At 36.8% G+C, this 22,770-nt stretch overlaps 1 protein-coding gene across 16 annotated transcripts in view; it reads right to left on the bottom strand.

Moving 5' to 3' along the window:
* Positions 1-2,307: 2,307 nt before the first annotated feature.
* The window catches only part of LOC115218883 (protein hu-li tai shao), a 169,392-nt gene continuing 148,929 nt past the window's right edge, over positions 2,308-22,770 (bottom strand). For 6 of the 16 annotated variants that reach the window (XM_036508671.1, XM_036508673.1, XM_036508672.1 and 3 more), the window contains 5 exons: positions 17,090-17,161; positions 9,767-9,829; positions 8,288-8,344; positions 3,522-3,631; positions 2,308-3,229 (listed from right to left, as the gene is read on the bottom strand). In XM_036508671.1, the coding sequence (XP_036364564.1) occupies positions 3,125-3,229; positions 3,522-3,631; positions 8,288-8,344; positions 9,767-9,829; positions 17,090-17,161 (407 nt within the window). In that variant the 3' untranslated portion in view covers positions 2,308-3,124. The remainder of the gene's footprint in view (positions 3,230-3,521; positions 3,632-8,287; positions 8,345-9,766; positions 9,830-17,089; positions 17,162-22,770) is intronic. The other 10 variants (XM_036508675.1, XM_036508676.1, XM_036508679.1 and 7 more) reach the window with 7 other exon arrangements.

Raw genomic sequence — 22,770 nt, 5'->3', positions numbered from 1 at the left:
TGCTTAACTCTTAAACCAGACAACAGTCTCTTACTAAAATTATGGCAATTAGTGTGGATGCTTAGTTCAATTCTGAGCCAGTCGTAGTTGTCTCCCTTAATTCACCTGTTTGAATTTTCTTTTCGTTTAGACAAGGTGAGAACTAAAATGTAGAGTAAGCACCGACAGAGCGGAGCAGTTCTCAACGAGCAAGGTGGAAGGTGGTCATAAAAATAGGGTCACTACAAATACTGCAGCCCTTCTAACCAAAGACATCAGATCCATGTTTGGACAATTTCCTGTAGCACGTTTCACCCTGAGAAACCAATCTTACCATAAAAGACACCTGAAGTCAATCAGGTGAAATTTTCTTGAAACTGAAGGAAATGGTTAGCTTCCATCATAAAGAATTAGTAAGATGCAGTGTTAGCAAACAGCTGCAGGGAATGGCTAGCAACAGTGTCATAATGCACAGGAGAGAGAATTCAAAATAAAATAGGAGAGAAAAAAATATACATACATATATATAAAAAAAAAACAAAAATGAATCATAATATAACCTTTATTCTTGAAGTTTGGTACAATAATGTCAGTTCTGTTGCAGAAAGCATCATTATAATCATCATGTGTATGGCAGACATAGAAGGAAAGAAGCAAGCAGCTGAAGGTTACAGATCTAGCAGGAAAGAAAGCCCAAAGACTGTGGAAGGAAGTTACAGAAATGTCACCAGAGAAACCATATTAGACCTTCACTAAAACAGAGCATCAGAAAAGGGGGGAGGGGTAGAGAGAGAGAAAGGTTGAGGAATAGAAATATGGTAAGGAACATGAAGAGGTGCTTACTGAGTTGAAGGGTGGCAGTGGTCAAGTTGAAATGATTGGACCGAAAGGGTGTATATATATATGTCTGTGTGTATGTGCATAGATATATATAAATATACACAAATATGTGTGTATATGTATATACACATATGTATATATACATAAAATAACACAAACCTATATTCCTTGGTTAAGAACAAAAAAAAAAAATTCTCTTTTAACATCTATTTAATATTCATTTAAATTTATTTGGGACACTAACTAATGCCTTAATTAATTACCTCATTGTGAAAGCATGAGGAATGATAAAGAGAAATGAAAGTGTGACATTAAAGAAAGATTAATTCGAGGCAGAGCACCATTATTCAACTATATTATTATAATAAACACACACACACATTCATATATAAAATATATATACATGTGTGTGTGTTGACAGCTATGTGTAAGGGAGTTATATATCTGGATGTATAATGAATGTACCATTCGATAATAATAATAATAATAATAATAAAAGTAAATAACACAAGGAAAAGTAGCCAAGTGTTGTAATAATTCCATGAAGAATAAAGAGAGAAAATAAAATGCAAAAGTTTCTCTCCAGCCTCAAACATTGAGCATGAGAAAGAAAATGAGAAACTAACCACTTCATCTTTCTGCCATAACTCAGACCAAACATTTCTTTCCAGACCATTTTACATTACAATTCTTAGCATGGCAGTTTTAGTTAACCCCACCCACACACAGAGTTTATATATATATGTGTGTGTAATATATATATACACACATGTATGTATGCATATATATATATATATACATGCATTCATATATATATATCTATATATGCATTCATATATATCTATATATGCATGCATATATATCTATATATGCATGCATATATCTATATATGTAGGTATATATGTATATATATATACACACACACACACACATGCATGTATATAAACTCACACACACACAGACACTGTGTGTGCGTGCGTGCTTTCAATGCTACTAATCTTTTAGCTTGCGCATAAACAGTATAAAGAGACATAAAAATAAAAATTTCAATAGCATAGCTGTTAATTGCATCATAGATTTATATATATATATATATATATATGTGTATATATATATATATATACACACACACACGCATACATACATGCACGCACACACACACACACACAGATTAGAGAAAGATAGACAGACATTGCATCGCAGTGAAGTTGTCGTGTTGAATACATGTATTGAGGGTGTCTCTGCATCACAACGCATTTGTTGTGTATGCTTGTGTGTCAGTGGCCAGCTGGGACAGGTCTCTCCCCTTAACAACAAAATAATAAAACAGAAAAATGACACAAAACGTATCGAAAATGGGGTGAGAAATAATAATAATAATAATAATAAAAGTTAAACAGTAAAGAAAGAAAGCTTTGTACGTGTTGTAACTGTCAATTTGTTCGAGGTACATTAACATTGTTGCTATTTTCTCTGTCTTCAATGTTCAGGCAATGAAAACACAGGGAAACGTATCTGCAATGTCAGTTTTGCCCCTGGATAGGTGCACAGGGTGTGGCTTCACTCTTTTCTTTCTTTTAAACAAAAACAAAGCCAAACAAGATATAAACAGGAGAAACCAAGATTCAAAACAAGTTGTTCCATAATTTTTTTGAAGAATGTCTTTATAGAAAATATCAACATAAGGGAAAATAAAAGAAAATGCTCATATTTCATTTGCAGAGGATCAAAGTTGTGTGTGTGTGTGTGTGTGTGTATGCATATGCGTGTTTGTATGTATGTATGTATATTTGACGTATGCATGTAAATGTAGGAAAGTTGTAAATCTATGATAGGAAATAGTAACAAAGATGTAGAGGAGAATAATGCTTTGAGCCAGTTATAATTTGGATGTTTAGCTAAAGGGATGTCATCTGCCACACACACACACACACAAAAAGGGTTGGGGGCAGATTGAATTGGTTGTTTAAAATGCAGAAATGCTGATCAATGAGGGCTGCATGCTAATGCCAGGGCACTGGATCTTAAGATAATAGATGTATGACTTATTTTTAGATAAAGTCTCCCAGAAGACTTCCATGGGAATTAATATTTATTATTGTGTGTGTGTGTGCATGTGTGTGTTTGGAGTGGCTTGGACATGGCTTGCCTTCCTCCAACATCTGATAAGTAGGCACAAACAGACAGAATTTGGACAGAAAGCCACTCCTGGCCTTCCAAAAGAAAGGGCACATAAATTGTGGTAACTCCAGCTGGCCACCACCCATACTGACAACGACAACAACAACAGAAACAACAGCAAGTTCTACTCCTTTGCTTCCTTCTTCTTTTTCGAGAAGGATGGAATACGGAATTTCTTCTTCTTCTTCTCCTTCTTTGTTGGTGAAGGATTTTCCTTGGTTGGAGAGCCCTGCAATGGTAAATGCAAACAACATACAGATATGATGCATATAATGGACAGAGGGTGTATAATATGAAACGTGATGGACAATCGGTCAATGTGTGATGCAGAATAACAAAGATATTGCCAATGACACAAGAGAACGTCTTACACTGTTCCAATTCTTTACTGAACAAAACTAATCAACTCTCCTAATCAACAATGGTTTCCAAAACAACAGAGACATCAGGTTGAGGGCAGCTCTCGAGTGGATTGAATAGTATTTCAGTTATAATAATTGGAGAAGGGAAATGGTTCTCACCTCCTTGCTGCTCCTGTCATCAAGAGTTTCACCACCGCTAGCACTGTCTGTTGATCTCAGTGTATCAGACTTGGCAGGGGACCCAGGTTTCTCTTCATCTCTTTTCTCTCCTGTTAAAAGGTGAGGAATAAAACGGTTCAGGCAAAGGTTACCACATTCAAAGAAACATAAGACCAGCAACAATGCCCAAACTGGTAAACCAATTTCAAATGGTAACAACTGGTCAATTGATAGACTGACCAACTACATTTACAACCGGATTAATTAGGTAAATTGGTCAAAATGGAAAATTCTCAAAGTTTTGCTGAAATTTCTTCAGAAAAGCATTCAACAAACAAAACCTATAAAGGTTGCCATGCAAAATGGGAAAAAAATATATGGAAAATCCTTGAAAAAAAATCTAGGAGTGCTGTAATGGTGTAAATTTACATGCAGCTCTGGAACGATTTCTCTTCACCACATAAATGGACATACAACACTGTCATTTCTGAAGGCAATGGAATATAAAATTAAGAATAAACAGTGGAACTGTGGTTCTGTCAAGTAATTTAGTCTCCCTTGGAAATATGGTTGTATATAAGAGTCTATGTTGGCTGGATGAGAGTTCACTGGTCATTCATAGCCGACAATGGACCCAGCAGAAGAAGCAGGGAAAAAAAAAGAAATGAAATAAAAATAAGAGGAGGAAGACAAATGTTGTTGTGTTGTGAGTAAGAAGGCTTATTGAGGCATTTATCGTTGACCATATATGGTAATAATAATAATGTTCACTTATAAACAAGGTTATTATATAATGGGATCTTTTGGACCCTGCTTTAGAGATTCATAAACCTTTTAGTGTTTGGATGAGTTATTCAAAGATTGTTTCAAAGCTGGACACCCTTCCTCGCACACGAATAAAGGATCACTTATTCCATAAACTGACCAAACAACTCATCAACAGGAAAAACTGACAACCCCCCCCCCCTGTGCCTTTGTATAAAAGATCACATGGGTACATATCTATATATAATCATCACCATCATCATTGTCCATGTACCATGCTGGCATGGGTTGGATGGTTTGACAGGTTCTGATGGGCCCAAGGACTGCATTATGCACCTAGTATCTGCCCTGACATGGTCCCTGCAACTGGCTGCTCTTCCAAACACTGACCACTTTGCAGAGTGTACTGGGTGCCTTCCTCATGCTTCCATGCAGTTCACACGGGTGGGTTAGGGGTGAGGTGTAAGAGAAGTGGGGTTGGGGGAGGGACAGAGCAAGTTCTTATGAGAGAGAAGCTACATGGCTACTCACATTTAAGGGAGAGTGAGAACAAATCAGTAGGAACTGGGGAAAGATCAGTATTGGGGATGAGGTGTACAGGTGGCCCTTCAAGGTATGAGGGGGAGGTGGGGGCAAATTAGAAGTGGGTGGGTGGGGCCTGCAAGAATGCATGGGGGAAGGGGAGTAAGCAACATTTGGAAGGGTGGCTGTAGCAGATAGGGGATGTGGGGTGTGATGGATGGCCATTGGTGCATGAGCCAGGGAAAGTAAGGGGTGCAGAAGAAAGTGGGGTTGGAGGAGGACAGGAGAGAGATGATGTGGTTGGGTAGGTTGCAGGAGTGGGAGAGTGAGGGGGGGAAGACATAGTGGATGAGGAGAGAAGAAGAATTCATAAAGAATAACTGGGTTGTAAGAAAAGAAATGGCAGCATCAAGGGAGAGAGAGATGATGGGTGGAGGAGGGGTCCACTTCTGCCTGTCACCAAAGTGGGGTCTGTTTTCTTGAGAACTGTATATAATTAGGCATCCCTGTCCTTTGTCATCTTTTCTATGATGCTCTGGGATTTGTGGTCAGCCTTCACCACTTCAGCCCCACTTACACAAATTTCCTCATCCATACACACTGCATGTCCACACCACATCCAATCCCTCTCAACACCTTTGCACATCCAACAGAGCATGCTTGCAGCATCACTCCTTCCCAAGTCCTATCTGTCCAAGGCCCATGTCTCCCTACCATGCAGTATTGCAGTTCCAACACACACACACTTCATACAATCTGCCCTTTACTCAGATGGAAAACAACTTTTGTTGCCAGCTGCAGAAGTGGCTCCCTGAACTTTCTTCAACCTATTCTCACTCCAGCTTCTCTAATGTCGAAGCAACCAGCTTCCTTGATTGCTAATTACTTCTACATGGTAACAAAACTGATCAACTACTTCTAGTGAGTCATCCAGGCATTCACATATGAAACCTACTTTCTCTGTGTCCACAGCTGGGTACAGCATATAAAGTCTCCCGTTATTCCTTCTCAGTATATTGAGCTTCACTGTTTCTCCTGTCTTTTCTACTTTATTAAAACTTCTGTCTTTGCTAAGTTTACTTTAAGATCTCTCAATCCAAGGTTTAGCTTCCATGCCAGTAATTTTCTCTTTATTTCCACAGTGGAATTGGCTATGAAAACTAGATCATCATGTACGAGTTCCAATGGACAGCTTAAACTCTTCTGTGATGGTCTGTAAGACTATGATGAACTGAATCTTGGTGGACTCCAACCTTCATGCTAAATTCACTGTTGACTCTCAATGCCTCTTTCTACATAGCTTGCACAGCTCTCACAAGCCATTCATCAATGCCTTGTTGCCTTAGCAACCACCGGATTACATCGTACATGATACCCAATCAAATGCCTTCTCCAGGTGAACTAAGGCCAGGAATAATGGATTGCTCTTGGCCAAATATTTCTCTTGGAGTCGCCTCACCAGGAAGACTACATCCCTGGCACCGCTTCCGTGCACAAAACTAAAACTGAGACCTATCCTGTCCTAAGTCAATTGTGCAATGACTCTCGGTGTGACCTTCATCACCTGATCCAGTAATTCATTATTTTCTTCTCTCTAACGAATCTCCTTTGCTTTTGTAGCAGTTTACAAGGATACGGCTACACCTGTTACACCTGGATGTGGCTCCCTGTTGTATGACTTGATGTCCACATGATAATCCTCTACCCTACCTCACCACATCACAGCAGCCTTCTCTTCTTCTCTTAATTGCCTTATCTATTGTCAACTTGAATCGTTGGCCCCTCTGTAGGGTCAGCTCAAGATAGCCCCTCTTCATCCCATGTGTTCTCCACATTTAACTTCCTTGCAACTTTCCCTATCAGTGGCAAGTATGCCTTCATCATTCCAATTCTCACCTATGACATGTCTCGGTTCTCTCTTACACTCTGTTTCCCTATCCTAAACACTTCATGCCTGTCATCCTCACCCTGCAAGACATGTGCATATCTCTTCCTTTCTGCCTTACCTTTGCCCAAATACACCTGTCACCTACCACCTTTGCATTCCATATGACTTTTGGCTGGGTCAGGACTGTTGCTCCAGACACATTTCTCTTCTGTAGCCTTAAGCAGGTTATTCTTGTAGAAATTCCCAGTTGTTTTCTATGCTACAGGGGCCTAAAACTTCTTCCCTTTAGTCATATGCATCAGAATTTCTCTAAATTTCTTCCTAGTTGTGGGATCTTTTAGTTTCCATATCTTCCTTCCCTATGTTGCCACTCACTCTAATTCTGAAGTCACCAACGACTAATCTGTGTTGTGCAAATACATTCTATACCAAGAAAGGTTTTGACATTCACAAATAGGTGTTCTGTCCCTCTTTCCTGGTGAGAACATAATCTGACACACATACATAAACACAGATATACACATAAATAGAGACATACACGCATAAACACACATTTATATACAGATGCACAAACACCCAGACACACATATATATACAGACAATCTATGCCTGTGAAACTGGAAAAAAAAAATACAGGGAGGCATCAAATGATGATGATGGGGCAGCAAAGTGGCAGAACATTTGGGTCCCAGGGGAAATGCTTTGCAGTATTTATAACAATGTTAGAATTCTGCTGGGGCTAACCTTGCTCATCATTCTTATTTAGAAAAGTGGAGTGGCTGAATTTGGTTATACTGGAGGCTTAGCAATATTCGTAGAATCTTTTTGAATTCTGAGTTCAAATCTCAGCCTTGTTTAACACCACCACCTGGTCCTTGGATATCTTTAGGAGAGCCCAGGATTGACCTTCGTCTAAGCAACCCCACCGCAATATCCCCTATTGTTCATTACAGGAAGTAATCAGCTCTATTTTACAGCTAGGCATGTTCAATATTTGCTTAAAGAGAATGTACCCATCACTCCACTACTAAACTCAGTTGTGAAAAAAGATGGCAAAAGTGACAACATCTTTGCTTTTGTGGTGCTACGTAAAACTGAGGAGAGGGGATTAAACCAAGAATATTTCTATGTTCTAAGCTCACCTTGCTAATGCTTAAGTTTTAATATGATGTCCAGTCGTAGTTCAAACTAAGTATTTTGTTAATTCCAGGAGGAGAGATAAAGTCCGTTTGGAAGGGAAATCCAGCTGAAAACAAATTGCCTTACTCTCCTCACCACCCACTTGAAGAGAGAGAGTCCTTTGCTTGAAAAAGACTGAAGTTGTGTTGAGAGAAAATAAGTAAAAGGAAATAAAAAAATTAAATACGAAGAGAGAAGAAGAAGATAGAGAAAATGGATGGGTGTGAGGTTAGGCTAAAAATGGTTTTAATTGAGTGGATTATACGATTTGTCACTGACAAACTTGGTGCATAGTCTGTTGGGTATCGGTGGAAAACAGGTCTAGAAAAGTTCTGAATCCTAAGCTAGTGAAGCTTGGTGTCACAAAGTGCGAGCGAGAATATATATTCAATGAAGAAAGTATTAGTCTTACCATACTTGCGGTCTGATTTTGACCGCTCCAAGTTGCGCCTCTGCAGCTCTTGGATCACTACACAAACAGAACAACGAAAGACATGCAAACAGCAGCAACAGCTTTGAAAGTAATAAAAGAAAAACAAGAGAAACATGCAGCAGAAGGAAAGAAAGACGAGAATAAAAAGCTTACGGAAAACAAACTGGTGTGGGGTGGAGAACATGAAACCAGTCTAAGAACTGATACAGGGGTTTGGGAAAGAAGGCATAGGTTGGAATGGAAGGGGTTTGGTTCAGCTTTAACAGTTGTCTTTTTGTGTCAAGATTAAAAAGGTTAAACACACAAATGTAATGGCCAAAGGTAGAATATCTGACTAGGATCGGGTCTGCTGTTAAACAACAGCAACTAACATTTGAAAAAAGCCCACATCAACAACACTGCTGTAGGTGCTATGTTGAATGTTTGATTTATGCTGTAAATAACACTTGGGTCGAGAACCTTCGATGACGATTCTCTTGTGTAAGGACGTAGCATTTCCTTTACACCAACCCTTTTTTTAGAGCTTCCGATTGCAATTGTCTGAATATTTCATGAATACAGCAAACATCAGCTTTAAGCATTTCCTACAACAATCAGTGCAACAGAGGGACTGGCTGCAGCCAAACAGAGAACATTATTACACAGATATGTGCAAAGCCATGAGGAATCAGTTTAAAACAACCAATATTTATCTATGAACCGGTCCTCACTTGTATAATTAATCTACCAGTCACTACAGAATATATTAATTTCATAAAGACAAAGATGAGGGACCTGTTTCTCTCAATCCCTAATATCTTTAGCAACAATCATAAAGACATTCTTTATCTGATTAATAAAACCAAGTCCTTGCAATATATTTTTACAACAATTTTTTTTATTCTTTCATCCATTGGCCCCTGCCCTGGTCACATTATCTCTCAGCCTTGGCTGTTATTTCTTTAATCCAATGTCTGCTTATATTTAAGCTCCATATAAACATATGGTCTGTTTATTCCACACTTTAAGCAATAAGTGGACAGGAAAACAAGAAAAAAAGAGAGCAAAAGCTGACCATTGGTTTCCAGGGAAGTGTAAGGCAGAGAAGGGGATGAACTGTGGGCTTGGTTGGTGATTATTGAATTTTACATGTGAAAAAAGACAAAGCCGAAGGGGGTCAAACTCCAGATAATAGCCCTTCATTTTGACACTTTGTCGTACAGTTCAGTTCCCCTTCGATGTTAGTGTAAGGGAGACTATTTCAGAATATCACATCATCAGTTTATTTATTACTGCAAGCAATAACAAGATTTCTTAAAAGTGTGCAGCACACAAGCTTAGGCAAACAACAAGAGTGATAAAGAGCAAAAGGGGGAGAAATACAGAAAGACGAATGTGTGTGTGACACACACACACACACACATCTGTAGAAAGAGGGGGAAAAGAGAGAGAGAGAGTGCGTGACTGAAAGTGACTTACTTTCTGGTGTGTGTGGCTGCCTCTCAGATTCAGCTCGCTGGACACTTACAGTTGGAAGTGAAGCTGGCAAACATGCAGATAAATGGTGTAGGACACATGCACAGAGATTCAACAAAGAGGAATATTTGTGTTTTATCAAAAGTAGGCCAACTTTTTGAAAGTAACTTTTCTCATAAACCCAAACAACATTGAAATGAAAACAAATAACCCAAAGCCATTTTCTTTTATAACTCGAGACGGTTTTTGATGGTAAGTGTACAAAAAGTGTGTGTGTGTCTGTGTATACACACACACACACATATATCATCATCATCATTTAGCTTCTGTTTTCCATGCTAGCATCGGTTAAACAGTTTGGCTGGAAGTGGTAGGTAGATAGATGGATCTATCAATCAATAGATAGATAGGTAAATAGACTATGGACTTACAATATAGAATGGCGATGAACTTATAATCTCGGACCCTTCCATAAGCGTACACTTATCAAGTATTTTGTTCAGATTGGTATTCCCTCATTAATAACTTTAACTAGATAAAATGTGTATGTATATCATAAACATCATCAAGATATATGTTATATATAAATGATGATAATATTTAAACAAATATACACATAATATATTATATACATAAAATATATATTTTAGACATGTATACATCTATCTTTTTTTATGATTCAATATTATTGCAACTGTTTGATGAACAGCCATGAGAAACTGAGTAACAATCTTTGAAGATTTTTTTCAGCTTTAATAAAATAGCATTTACTTTATCTTTGGCAATCGAGTACTATTTTTTCCACCTTTTTTTTTGTTTACTTGTGTGTGTGTGTGTGTGTGTGTGTGTGTGTGTGTGTGTGTATATATCTATATATATATATATATATATATACATATATATAACACATATATTCTTATCCTCCTCATCATTTAATGTGTGTCTTCCCTACTGGCAATAATTGAACAGCTCAACAGGATCTGACAACCAATCCTTCTGCCACTGCTTTGAGGTCCCTGGACTCTCTGTTTCACTACAAATTCTCTTCTGTAGCCATCTCAAATGGCTGATCATATCGAAGACCACTGACCAGAACTGGTAAGCTGATATAAAGATACCTTGAAATAACAAGACAACCTTATATTTGTCGACCTTGCTATGCTAGACCTTAAGGGCTCTGCTGACTTTGCAGCTGGTAGTCCCATGTATTTCAAGCAACAATGTTCTCGACTGATTGTTCTGTTGATGTGGAGATGGTTAAAATTCCACTGTTACCCATGAAGTGCCTGCCACCAGTGACTAATAACGACATTGAGTCAAATCATCAATGAAAATTTCTATCATTGATTGTTGCATCTTGGTCTTTGTCTAGATCCTTGGCATTTCTCCTCCACTAATTTGGGCTGCTGTATTTATGCATGTGCCAAAGAAGTGTTTATCCAAAAACAGGAATAATAATCTGGAATGAAGTTATTGGTTTTACTGAGCACATGGCGTTTTTCAAGAACCTTCTGTACTACTTTTGTGAGGTCCGACTACAAAACTGTTCTGCCCATCCCTCTTTCTCTGGTATACACACAAAGACTGTTTTCCATTTGTGTATGAACTTAACGTTCTTCTAATCAAAAATACGAGACCTTGCAGTGTATGCTCAAGAGAAACCCATGTCTAGAAGTAATCTCTAAATAAACCTCATGAAAAGAATTTCTTTGTGTCTTACAATTTTACATCCACAACAAACCTAAAAGTCTATTCTGAAGATACCAACTTCATTTTCTAACTTTAATCCAGCCTGTAAAGACCACCACCACTGAGATTTGCTTATATTTTATTCATCTAACAATTGTCTATTTCTTTATTCATACCTTAACATTTCAACTTTAATCATCTTTAACCATCTCTGTTATCAATCATTTATTGTACCTTTTGAAGTCATTTAACTGAATACATTGATGTTGTTGAGTAGGTACAGAACTAAAAAAAAACTGTTTGTCACTTTGAATTCCTTCTTGCAGACCCAAAATTAGTTTTTAAGCCCCATAATGGTTCCTTAAACACACTCAACTCTCACCTCCTTTGTCTATATTCATTTTCCTTTTTCTTTTTTATCCTTTTCTCTCTTCCTTCTCCCTAGACGCCTCAAACTACTCATTTCCCCACATCAGTCATAGGTTTTCTTGCCCATTAATGCTATCATTTTTATATTGACTCTTATTCTCTAGAGTTATGTAAATTTCCTTATTTGCATAATTTAATTAACTTTGCACTCTAGCTGTAGCAACAGCCTCATTAATTAATATTATTAAATTTCGTGTATTTTTCCTTACAACTAAAATGGTTTCCTGTGACCTTCTCCCACCCCTACATATTTACCCCCTCCCCAGTCACCAACATACTCCCCACTCCTTCTCCTAATTTCACAACTTACTTTATTCCACAGCATTATATTTATACTTCCCCCAACAAGTCAAGCGTTAGTTTTATAACTTGTTCATTCCAATACACACACACACACATATATATATGCACGTGTGTGAGAGAGAGAGAGAGAGAGTTATAAAGCGAGCCAGTAGGAGAAGGAAGTTCAGACACTATGAAATATGAAATATCTCATTACCGAATGATGACCATTTAGATTAGAGAGGTATTAGATAATGACAGCTGAGTATCATCATCATCTCATCATTAATAGACAGGACAGACTTCCAGCACAGTAGCTCGTCGTCCCCTTATTGGGGCCGTACATCTTCAGATCAGCTGCCGTCTTGTTTTGCTGTCTCTTTTCCAGTTTCTCCTTTCTGCACACACGTTTCTTTCACATGAATGGATTTGGCATCTCTTCACCAACCATCCTTGAACTAAGTCATAAGTTCTGGAGTTGGAAAAAAAAGCCTGATCCAGATAATACGAGGATGGAACAGCAACAGAAAGATAGTTACAAGAGCCAACAGGATAAACACCCGAATGGAGTGTTGCATAAAGCAACAGTGTCAAATTTATCCCACCAGGTTTCCCTCTGATGATGATGAGCAGTATAAAAAATACTGAATGGTAAGTGGTATATTTACATCGATATCGAAAGGGAGCAAGTAAGAAAAAAAAAAATCACTTTTTATTAATCTCTAAAGAAAAAAAAAAAAAAATGGCTCTGGAAATGTTTGGGCCAAAGTTGGACTACGTTTTGATAAATAGAAAGGGTTAAGTACAAAACAAACATTTAAAGAAAAAGGAACACTGGAAGAGTTTAGTAAATAAAGTGTGATCACACAAGACGTTTGTAATATGATGCATGCTGTTGTTGTTGTTGTTGTTGCAGGAAAGAATTTGGTACAAAATGGATGAGAGGAAGGTAAAGTTCTGGTGTGGCAAAACATTTACACTTAAATAGTTAAACAATTAAATAAAAACAAATAATAATCGTAACAAACAAACAGGCTCATGAAACAATACCAGCAGGAGTTTGTTAATGAAAATTGATTTAACGACAACAGGTGTTTGGAATAGCTGCAGCTTCTTTTTTTTTAATGTAGAAGAAATAAGGAATCTAAATGAATCATATTGAGTCATCTTCATCATTCACTTCAAATTAGTGGTATGATTATTATTATTATTATTATTATTATTATTATTGAAGGTGACAAGCTGACAGAATAGTTAGCATACTGGGCAAAATGCTTAAGGGCATTTCCATCTGTCTTTTCATTCTGAGTTCAAATTCCGCTGAGGTCGACTTTGCCTTTCAAGTTTTTAGGATTGATAAAATAAATCCCCTGTCAAGTAGTGGCGGGGGTTAATGTAATTGACTTGCTTCTACCCTTTAGATCTGCTGGCCTTGTGCCCAAATAAGACAGAATTTCTAATCTGGTGTTCAGTCTAATTAAAACAAACAAACAATAAATACCAGACGAATGAAGGCAAATCCATTGTTGCTTCAAATTCTGACCATTCCAAAATCATTTTTCCAGCTCCTATATTTTCTGGTGAAACTTTGGCACAAAAGATGCCAAATGAAGCAAATCTAAGTTGAGTTTTATGCAGTTCTTATAAATACATTTCCCCCATTTTTAACAGAGAGAGAGATTGATAGTATATCAAATTACTCTCCAATATTTATTTACTTATCATTAATTAATCAGTGCTAACAATTAATCATCCACTTTAGAAAAGAATGAACTGAATAAAGGTTGGATGAATGATTGATGACTAATTCTCTCACCACTCTACAATGTGTTCTATGAGTAAATCAAACAGTCTAAGCTTAACAATCCGGAATAAAGAAGCTCAACACCAATACATCAGCAAATTGGGTCAACCAATTCTAAACTTGGTGCCTGTTAATAGTAAACTGGCAAAGACAGAAAACAGAAGTTGCTCCTGAAAAACAAAAATTATCTCACAGAATGAAAATAGAGTTTACAGCAAACAACAACAGCTCTGAAACAAAAACAAAAAAAAAAAAAATCAAATTTAACCAGTTTTGAAGATTTCTGTCACTGTAGTTCTTCTCAACAAGTATATAATTATATAATTAGTAAATATTGGAGCTTCCAAAGCTTGTTGAGAGAAATCCTCTTTCTGCTGGAAGAAATATTGGATGTAGACAACAAAAGAATTCTTACCAGTTTTTCTATTAATTTTCTGTTATGAATAAGTATCTCTAAACTCTGGCTCTCAAACACTGACGGAAACTATTTCATTTTAAATTAATCCAATTACCTCCAAGAGTCAATTTAAGAGGTTTCGCCACTAAAATGTCCTTTTATTTACAGAACAATAAACATGCCTAGTCACAATTCTGCCTTTCTGAATTACTGATAATAAGCTTCTTAGCTTATGGCCAGAATATAGTATGGTACTATAAAAGTGTCTTGTTGAAGAATGTGGGTAGGTAGCTTTTCAGAAGAAATGCATGGTTGTACAGTTGAAAGCATCTGTGACAAAGGGAGGGACTTCAAACCTGGTTTATATTATTGATCCTCTTTAACTTGAAAGAAGAAGAAGCACCAAGTGTTTACTGGTTTGAGTCTCTTTTGTTTGCCTCTCCTTAAACTGTTCAATGCAAAAAGAGGTTGATTAAGCATTTCTTTGAAATACTCTCCCCAGTTGGTCAATACTAATTATACTAACCCATACTAAGTTGTGTCTATCTTTTGGTATAGAAAGCTCAGAAAGGGATTTAAAGCATTGCTTCTTGTTTTGTTTTTGTTAAGATAAGGAAATAGAAGGAAAAATTATTGCAAGTTTATAAAGAACTATTTCCCCATTTTAGGTTTTGAATTCAGGTTTCAATAAGGAATCAGTCCCTGAAAGAGACAAACTCATACATTTTTATGGTGCAAATAACAAAGACAACGGAATGTCCTGCAAAATGTAAAGAAAACAGGAAGCTCAGGTAAAATGTAAAGACCAGAACTTGTTGAAGACTGATGAGCAGTTGAGAGAGTCTATGTCTAACCGATAAAATTCTTCATCTCAAATATTCAGAGATGACAAATCTCTGAATACCACCAGAACATGGAATGTCTGGGAAAGTAGGTGGTTACTCATTAGGTTTGCTGCAACAAAGAACATGGATAATTACAACCATTAATATGGAATTAATCTTTCCTATAAGACAATAGATATTCAATATTTTCAACCTTGTAACAATTATGTTTCATCGATTTGAAAAACACATTAGGAAAGAAGCGATATATCCCAAAAGATTAAAAGCAGCAGGCAGTGACATTGAGAACGAGTTAAAAATTATAGAAATTATCCAAGGAATACTGTCAACCAAAACCCAAGAAGAAGAAAAAAAAAAAAGCTTGGTTAAATTGCAAAAACCTAAATAAATATCATTATGGCAGGTGAATACCTTAGGAAAGCCATGCCAATACTGATGAAGCGGTAAGTAAAGGAGGAAACCAGACAAAACCAGATTAAACAAAGAAAAACAACCCAAAAAAACATGACAGAAGCAGAACCTTCATGCAAAGCTACTTGATAATGAGAGATGAAAGGTGGATAAGGAAGAGGGGCCCAGGGTTTCTGGATCTTAATCTCCTAAAGATGATACAGTTGCTAATATAAAGCTGAAGTCCTTCACATGAAAACACACACTTTAAATCACTCAGAAGGTCCCTTTGTCCCTCAATACAGTTGTTTAGCTTTAGTGTGACACATGAGGCTTTCTGAAAACTCTTTTAGATGATCCCTGCCAGAAATAGTCAAGTTCTTGAGAGGGTTTTATTTGACAGTTAAATAAGGAGGGACCTTCTTTGTTATCTGCCTTGAAGACTCCTTAATTAGTTTCTGAATTTAGGAGTTATTAAATACGATTTGAGAGCCAAGGTAACGAAAGCTTCAGATCAATTTATGTATTTTTTTTATTATTCATCAATTTAGAAGTGTCCATGAATATTAGCTTCCCTTAATACTTTGGTTCCCTTCTAAAACACAACTAGATTTAATACACTCCAACCACTTTTGTCATAATACTGTCTTGAAAGGAACTCCTCGTTTTCCCTTTGTGAAACATTACAATTGTTAAATACTGTTTTCATAAACTAAGATGTTACAACGAAATTTCATCCTATATTTACTGCAATTAGCGACATACGTCAACTAGAATATATCTTTTGCTTTGCTTCATGAAGTTGACTTTTTTAAAAATAAATGTCATAAGAAAACCAAAATTCTTAAACAGTCAACCCAAGATTCTTACAACATGGTGAATCACTTTCATCTCTGAGATTCCAGTAGAACAAGAGACAACGAAATTCGTTTTCATATTTATCAGTTTGGATTTTAAAGATTTTTTTTTTTAATTAAAAAGCAATTATTGCTTTGACATCAATAATTATAAATCTATGAAAAGCAATCAATAACTTAATAACTTCCCTCCACTCCCTCTGATATCTGAGTGTTTTGCAAAGAATAAAAACCCCAAGTGAATAAGAACAATGATAGCAGAGTTGTCATGGCTTAAGTCACAGAAGGAAACAAAATAACACCTAAAAGACACGTTGCGATGGTATTCTTTGTCCATTTTAGATTTGAAAATGAGAGGAGAGGAGACTGCATGCACCATAAGCACAGTTGATGGTTGACTGGTTCAAAGCTATACGGTCACACATGACACTAACTACCCTGGTTGAACAGGGCCAACAGGAAGCATTACTACATGGGTAGGGGCAGTGGGTTCACAGGGAGATGGGGGAAGGTTAGCAGTTAAAGGTTGTTAATTCGGCCAAGGGCATGAGGAACAGTTAGTGTTTAGAGACAACTATTACTGCCCGTGGTCCATCACCCGCACTGAACTGCATGCTATAAACTCTAAATTACCAGCGCTGACAGGGGTTACAGTCACTGTTGGTATTGAATCATGAAGGTCTTCTTTAGAACCCTTTGGATGAGCTGTGATGAGAGGTGGAGAAAAATAAAACAATGATAGTTGTCAGAGGCAGAGACAATCATCGAAATGGTTCAAGACAGAAAATAAAGAACAAAAATCACACAAATCAGGGGGAAAAAAAACATTCAAACGGAAATAAAATTAATAAAAGAAACATGAAATTCAAATAAAAAAAAAAAGATGAGAACAAAGTGAACCATTTTCTTAAAAACAGAAAGTTTAGTTTGATTTTATTATTTAAGAATTTTCTGACAATTTTAGTAACAACCAGATTTCCATAACATATTTATAACATCAACCTCACAAATAATAACAACTACACAAAAAAAAAAAAAAATACTGCAATAAAAATGTTCCAATTTGACAATTCTAGCAAGAAATTTGGATGAAGAAAGGATTACATGAGCAATGTCAGAGTTAAAACAAAAACTTATGTTAGATTTGTGAAATAAGGAAGTTTGCTGTTCAAAAGAGTTAAATAAAGTGGAGGGGAAAGAGTTTCAGTAAAGATTTCTTTCTGCCTTTCTTTCATCAAACTAAGAGACCTGAAAAGGGCCATGGGCAGTGCCTGTCTTATATACGTTTATAGATGTTTCATTAATAATGTATACAAACTGGCCTGGCAGGAATATCAGGAATGGATAGTAAAAACATCTCAATGGAGAGAACAATATCATCATTGCCAACACAACCCCTATTTACCATCATCATCATCATCATCATCACTGGAAGCATCTCTTTTCTTTTTCCCCTGCTCCACCATCTCTGTATTTTCATTTTTCTCTTAGTCTTTTTTTTTGTTATTAATACATCACTGATTTCATTATCCCTATTCTATTAGAGTGTCTCCACCTCACCTGTCCCGTTGGTCCCTATCATCACCATATCCCCAATACTTTCTTATTCTCAGTGACTTTGTTAAGCAGGCCACACCACAAACCAATGAAAGTGAGTTACATAGTCACAACATTAGCACAAACTGGCCCCATGGGCTTAACACGGTGCCCTGAGAGGTGCTCATCTTGGTTCACTGGGAAGGGATAAATGAATGTACCTTTCTGCTCAATTAGAACAAAAACAACTACAAGTTGTGCTAATTAACTTTGACGCTTATCTTGGAATCAACTTTTATTCAATAGTTCAGGTTCAAGTTTTAGGCCACAAATCTCTGTTAATGGTATTAATTTCTTCAGACTGTCAAAGAAAAGAAAAAGGAAATCCAAGCAATTTTATTATAGGAGTTCAAAAGAGAACTGCCAAGTATTGGCCAGAGAATTATGCTTTTCCTCCACATTTCTTTTGAGCCTCTTCAGCCTCAAATATGACAACTGACCATAGCATCATCCAACAATGTCCTGAGCAATGGCTGGACTGACAGCAAGACCAAAATGCTTCCCTTTAATCCTAACTACATCAAAAAGCTATCATCATGGTTGGTTGGCAAGTGGAATTCCAAGGGGGGGGGGAATCGTTAACAGCAGCAAATTAAAGAAATGTACCAAGAACTACAAAATTTACATCCAGCATTACAATAAAGAAGCGCTTATGTTGCAAAGGATTCTACAGAATTTTAATCAACTGAACTCACTCACACCTCTCACTGACCACATTTTCAAGCATCCTCAGAATTTCCTGCAAAACAAAGTCTTAACCTAAGATCAGCAGTCTTGAGAAACAGTCATTGGTTCCAAAACTCCAGAATTCTACACTAGCAGAGGAAACAACCTGGTTTCTTGAACGTTCTGATGGTTATTTGGATTAAGAAAACTTTTTTTTGAAGATATAATAGAAGCTGCATTTCTGCACATGATTTACGAACGCTAAACAAACTAGAAACAGAGGCATCCAGTTGGTCCCTCTTCTTCTGACCAGAGAGAGGTGGTATACCAAATAGCACAGACCTTTCCAACTGTAGCATGGATAGAAGGAGGGCTAAAATATTTACATATATCTCAAAGTAAAAGGGATTCAGTAAATGCAGATCACTGCCCTCAAGAGAAGAAGGTTACAAGTGTTTCCTTTCGCCCCCCCCCCCCAGACTTAATAACCAGTGACATTGCAAATACATTAATGGCAAAGACAAATGAGAAGAAAGTGTTTAGTTTACTAAAATGCTGATGATAACGATACAAAATATAACAACAAAGTCATTAATCCAAGAGCTAATTAGGTTAGGTTAATAAACATTAAAAAAAAAAAAATTGGAGGGTCTTTAGGTAGCAATCCTGTATTGAAACAACAGCAAATATTATAAACGTATCACACTTGTTGCTAAGCAATAAGATGATGATGTAGTTAGTGGTGGCCTTTACCTGGAATGGAATAATTTTGGTAAAACAGTTTTTAGGAAAATTAACATTGTATGAAATGCAAAAATACCAATAAACTCAATCTTTCACCTATACACAAATTATTAAAACCAAATCTTTGCTATTTTCATGAACATCAAGAATTGCTGAAAAAAAAATACTTGAGATAAAGATTGTCTTCTTGGTTGCAAGCAAAATATTTTCTCAGCTTATTTGAAAAATTCCCTTTCAGAGAGATACAAAACCGCTCTAAACCTTGGTTTCTTCTTCCCTTTGACATCCATTTTCTTATGCCAGCATGGGTTAGAAAGAAACATCATGTCTTCACATAACATTTTACAGCTGGATACCCTGCAATCTGTACATTGGATTAAAGTGAAATCCCAAATATCTCAAATGTTTTTAGTAGTTGTGGACATTTGCATTAGCTTGTTGACTGACCAACAGATTAACTGAAGCAGTTTATGATTTATCTCTTGAAAGCTGTCAACCCACAAAAAATATTCCCATTCAGAAGCAGTTTTCTTAAGCATCATTCAGAAAAACAGCACAAGTTGTTGAATTATAAGTGGTAAATTAACTGATAGAAAGAGAAAAAGAATTTTTTTTTATTCCTTAATGCCAAGAGAAGAATGAGAGAAGAATTTCACATTAATTGAAATAAAGTTTTATAAAAAAGCAGATTCTTATGCAGTGTCCATTTCTCAAGAATTAGTTTGATTCACCTTTGAAGGAAAACCTCAATCAAACATATATTCCAGAGGTTCTTATCTTCACTGGTGTCTTCTTGCAGACTAATAAACAGGCTTCACTGAAAATATCCAGTGCGTGTGTGCATGCGCATATGCACACATCTACATGCATACATGTTCTTAACCCTTCTCTCATACCTTAACCTCATGTCTCCCTTTCTACTGCAACCCAACTAAGTTGAAAGGGTTTGGTTTTGTAAAGGGCATGTTGACCCCCACCACTACTGGTGCCATGCAAAATTCATCCAGAACACACTGTAAGGGGACTGATATCAAGAAGGGCATCCAGCCACAGAAATCAGGCTGAAGCACACACTGGAGCATAAGGGAGTCTGTGGACTTGTTGGATCCTGTCTGTCAAACTAGCTAGATCCAGCCTCTCACACCCACCCTACAATGTCATTCTAAAAACAAGCAATCACACCATTAAAATGTGATGGCCACAAGATAATGCAGGATTAATTCAAAGCATTCAACAGAGTAATCCAAATGCTAAAAGGTTGAACCAGATATCAATTCTCTGATCCCAAAGTGAAGCATTTAACATCAAGATCAGAAAAGTGACCTTAAAAGATATCAAGTTGATTGGGATACTTGAAACTAATAGGGACCAAAATTAGGGACTGAGAGGCAGAAATGTTATTTCTGCAAATGCTACACCTTTAAAACCTTGCTAGCAACTAGTAACTAAATAAAAAGAATTAGCATTTAGTTAATTACAAACCTTTTACATTTGTTCACACCTAACATTTCTGCCAACAAGTCTTTGATGTGAGAGAGAGAGGTCATATCATTTTAACTTCCACTTTTCTATGCCTGCATGGATCAGATGGAATTTGTTGAGGCAGATTTTCTATGGTTGGATGCCCTTCCTGTCACCAACCCTCACTTGTTTCCAACCAAAGTAATACTCCCACTCAGAGATATATAGCCATACACACACATACGTGTTTACATATAGAATTATGTGTGTGTCTGTCTGTAAGGCATATATCACATCCTCTATTAACCTTTTTCCTTTGGTGACGACTGGTGTGGAAGGTGAACATATATTCTGCGGTTCAAGACAGAACAGTATTGGTCAGTATTCCACTGCGGAGGCATAGAGCCAAGATGATACAATCTGACATGGGACACGGTTACAAAATGCATAACACTGCTTGTGTGATAAATACGGTGTTATGCTGGACAAAGAAGCATGGAAGGAGAGAAAGCATCAGCCGGACACTGTGACGTTGCCAGTTGGGCCAAACAGTGCAAGAGCAACAACAACAAGAAAAAAGAAAGAAAAAAATCAAGAGTCTTTGTATGACCATGATGACCGTTTGCTGGCAGAGCAATAACAGCACTGAACCAGGTGAGAAGTGTCTGAAGCAAGCAGATAATGGCATGCAACATAATTGTATAAAGAATTGCGACATTGGTTGATAATCAGACACAAAATACATGCAACAGTGTCTCACACACAATATGGACACAGACTACACACATGCAGACGCTGAGACTAATATGAAATGTCATCAAGTTGAAAGCTTTTCTGGACATATTGTTTTTTTTGATATTTCTTTGTTTTTCTTTCACAAAGACACATCTACAGTTGCACACACATGCAAGCATATGCACATTAGTGAAGTCTATGCAATGAGTATATCTTTCAATGTCAATGACTGTAACACTAAATAAAAGCAACCGATTGTCTGGTTCCTCAGTGTGTGTGTGCACGCGCGCATATGTGTGTTTAGTGATTCAAACATGATGATCCACAAGTGCAGGAGAAGAGGCTGGGTGCTTGCAGAAGAAACAAATAATTTAAGAAATCTGAAGAAACAGGTTTTAACATGGACAGTTAAATTTTTCCATGTAAGTTTTAATTAAAAGATTTTTAGTTTAATTAGATCTATCTAATACTAATCAATTATGATTGCTGATGTGATGACACAGCCATCACTGTCAGTCATCTAATGTTCCACTTCTTTCAACAACCCCACATTTTCTCCTTAGCCCTTATCCTCTTTCTTTAATGCTGCAGCTCTGTTAGGGCCACAGTTTTCATATATACATTCCTTCCACTGATACACACACAACATCAACTATATAACAGTTCTTAAAAATATATTCAAAGCTTAAAAACAAAAAAAAAATCCAAAATTTATTCCCAACAATTGACCCTGAACCTCTCCCCATATCAATCAAAGTAAGAAAGTTAGGTGTACAATGAAATAAGGATGATGTATTAAGACAGAAGCCTTATAGCAATGGTTCTCAACTGGGGCTCATATGAAAGCAAAATAGTGTTTTGGGTCCACAACAGTATTGTATGGGTTCACAAACAACTTTTTGGCTTCAGATGTACTTATTGTAAGACCCAGCTAGGTTTCTTCGCCAATCATTTTACGTGGTTCAACCTACACAAGTTAATGTGTGGAAAACAAAATAGGAATTTTGAAAGAAGTGCCTATAAAACTAATTTTTATACACTGAATAGCTATGGAGAGGGGCCACCCGAATAAAATAATTTAGGGGTCCATAGAGAAAAAAAATGGTTGAAAA

The sequence above is a fragment of the Octopus sinensis genome, linkage group LG14, assembly GCF_006345805.1.
Source record: "Octopus sinensis linkage group LG14, ASM634580v1, whole genome shotgun sequence".
NCBI classification, from domain to species: domain Eukaryota; kingdom Metazoa; phylum Mollusca; class Cephalopoda; order Octopoda; family Octopodidae; genus Octopus; species Octopus sinensis.
Note: the sequence above shows the minus strand (reverse complement) of the source record. Positions and strands in the feature narration are given on the sequence as shown.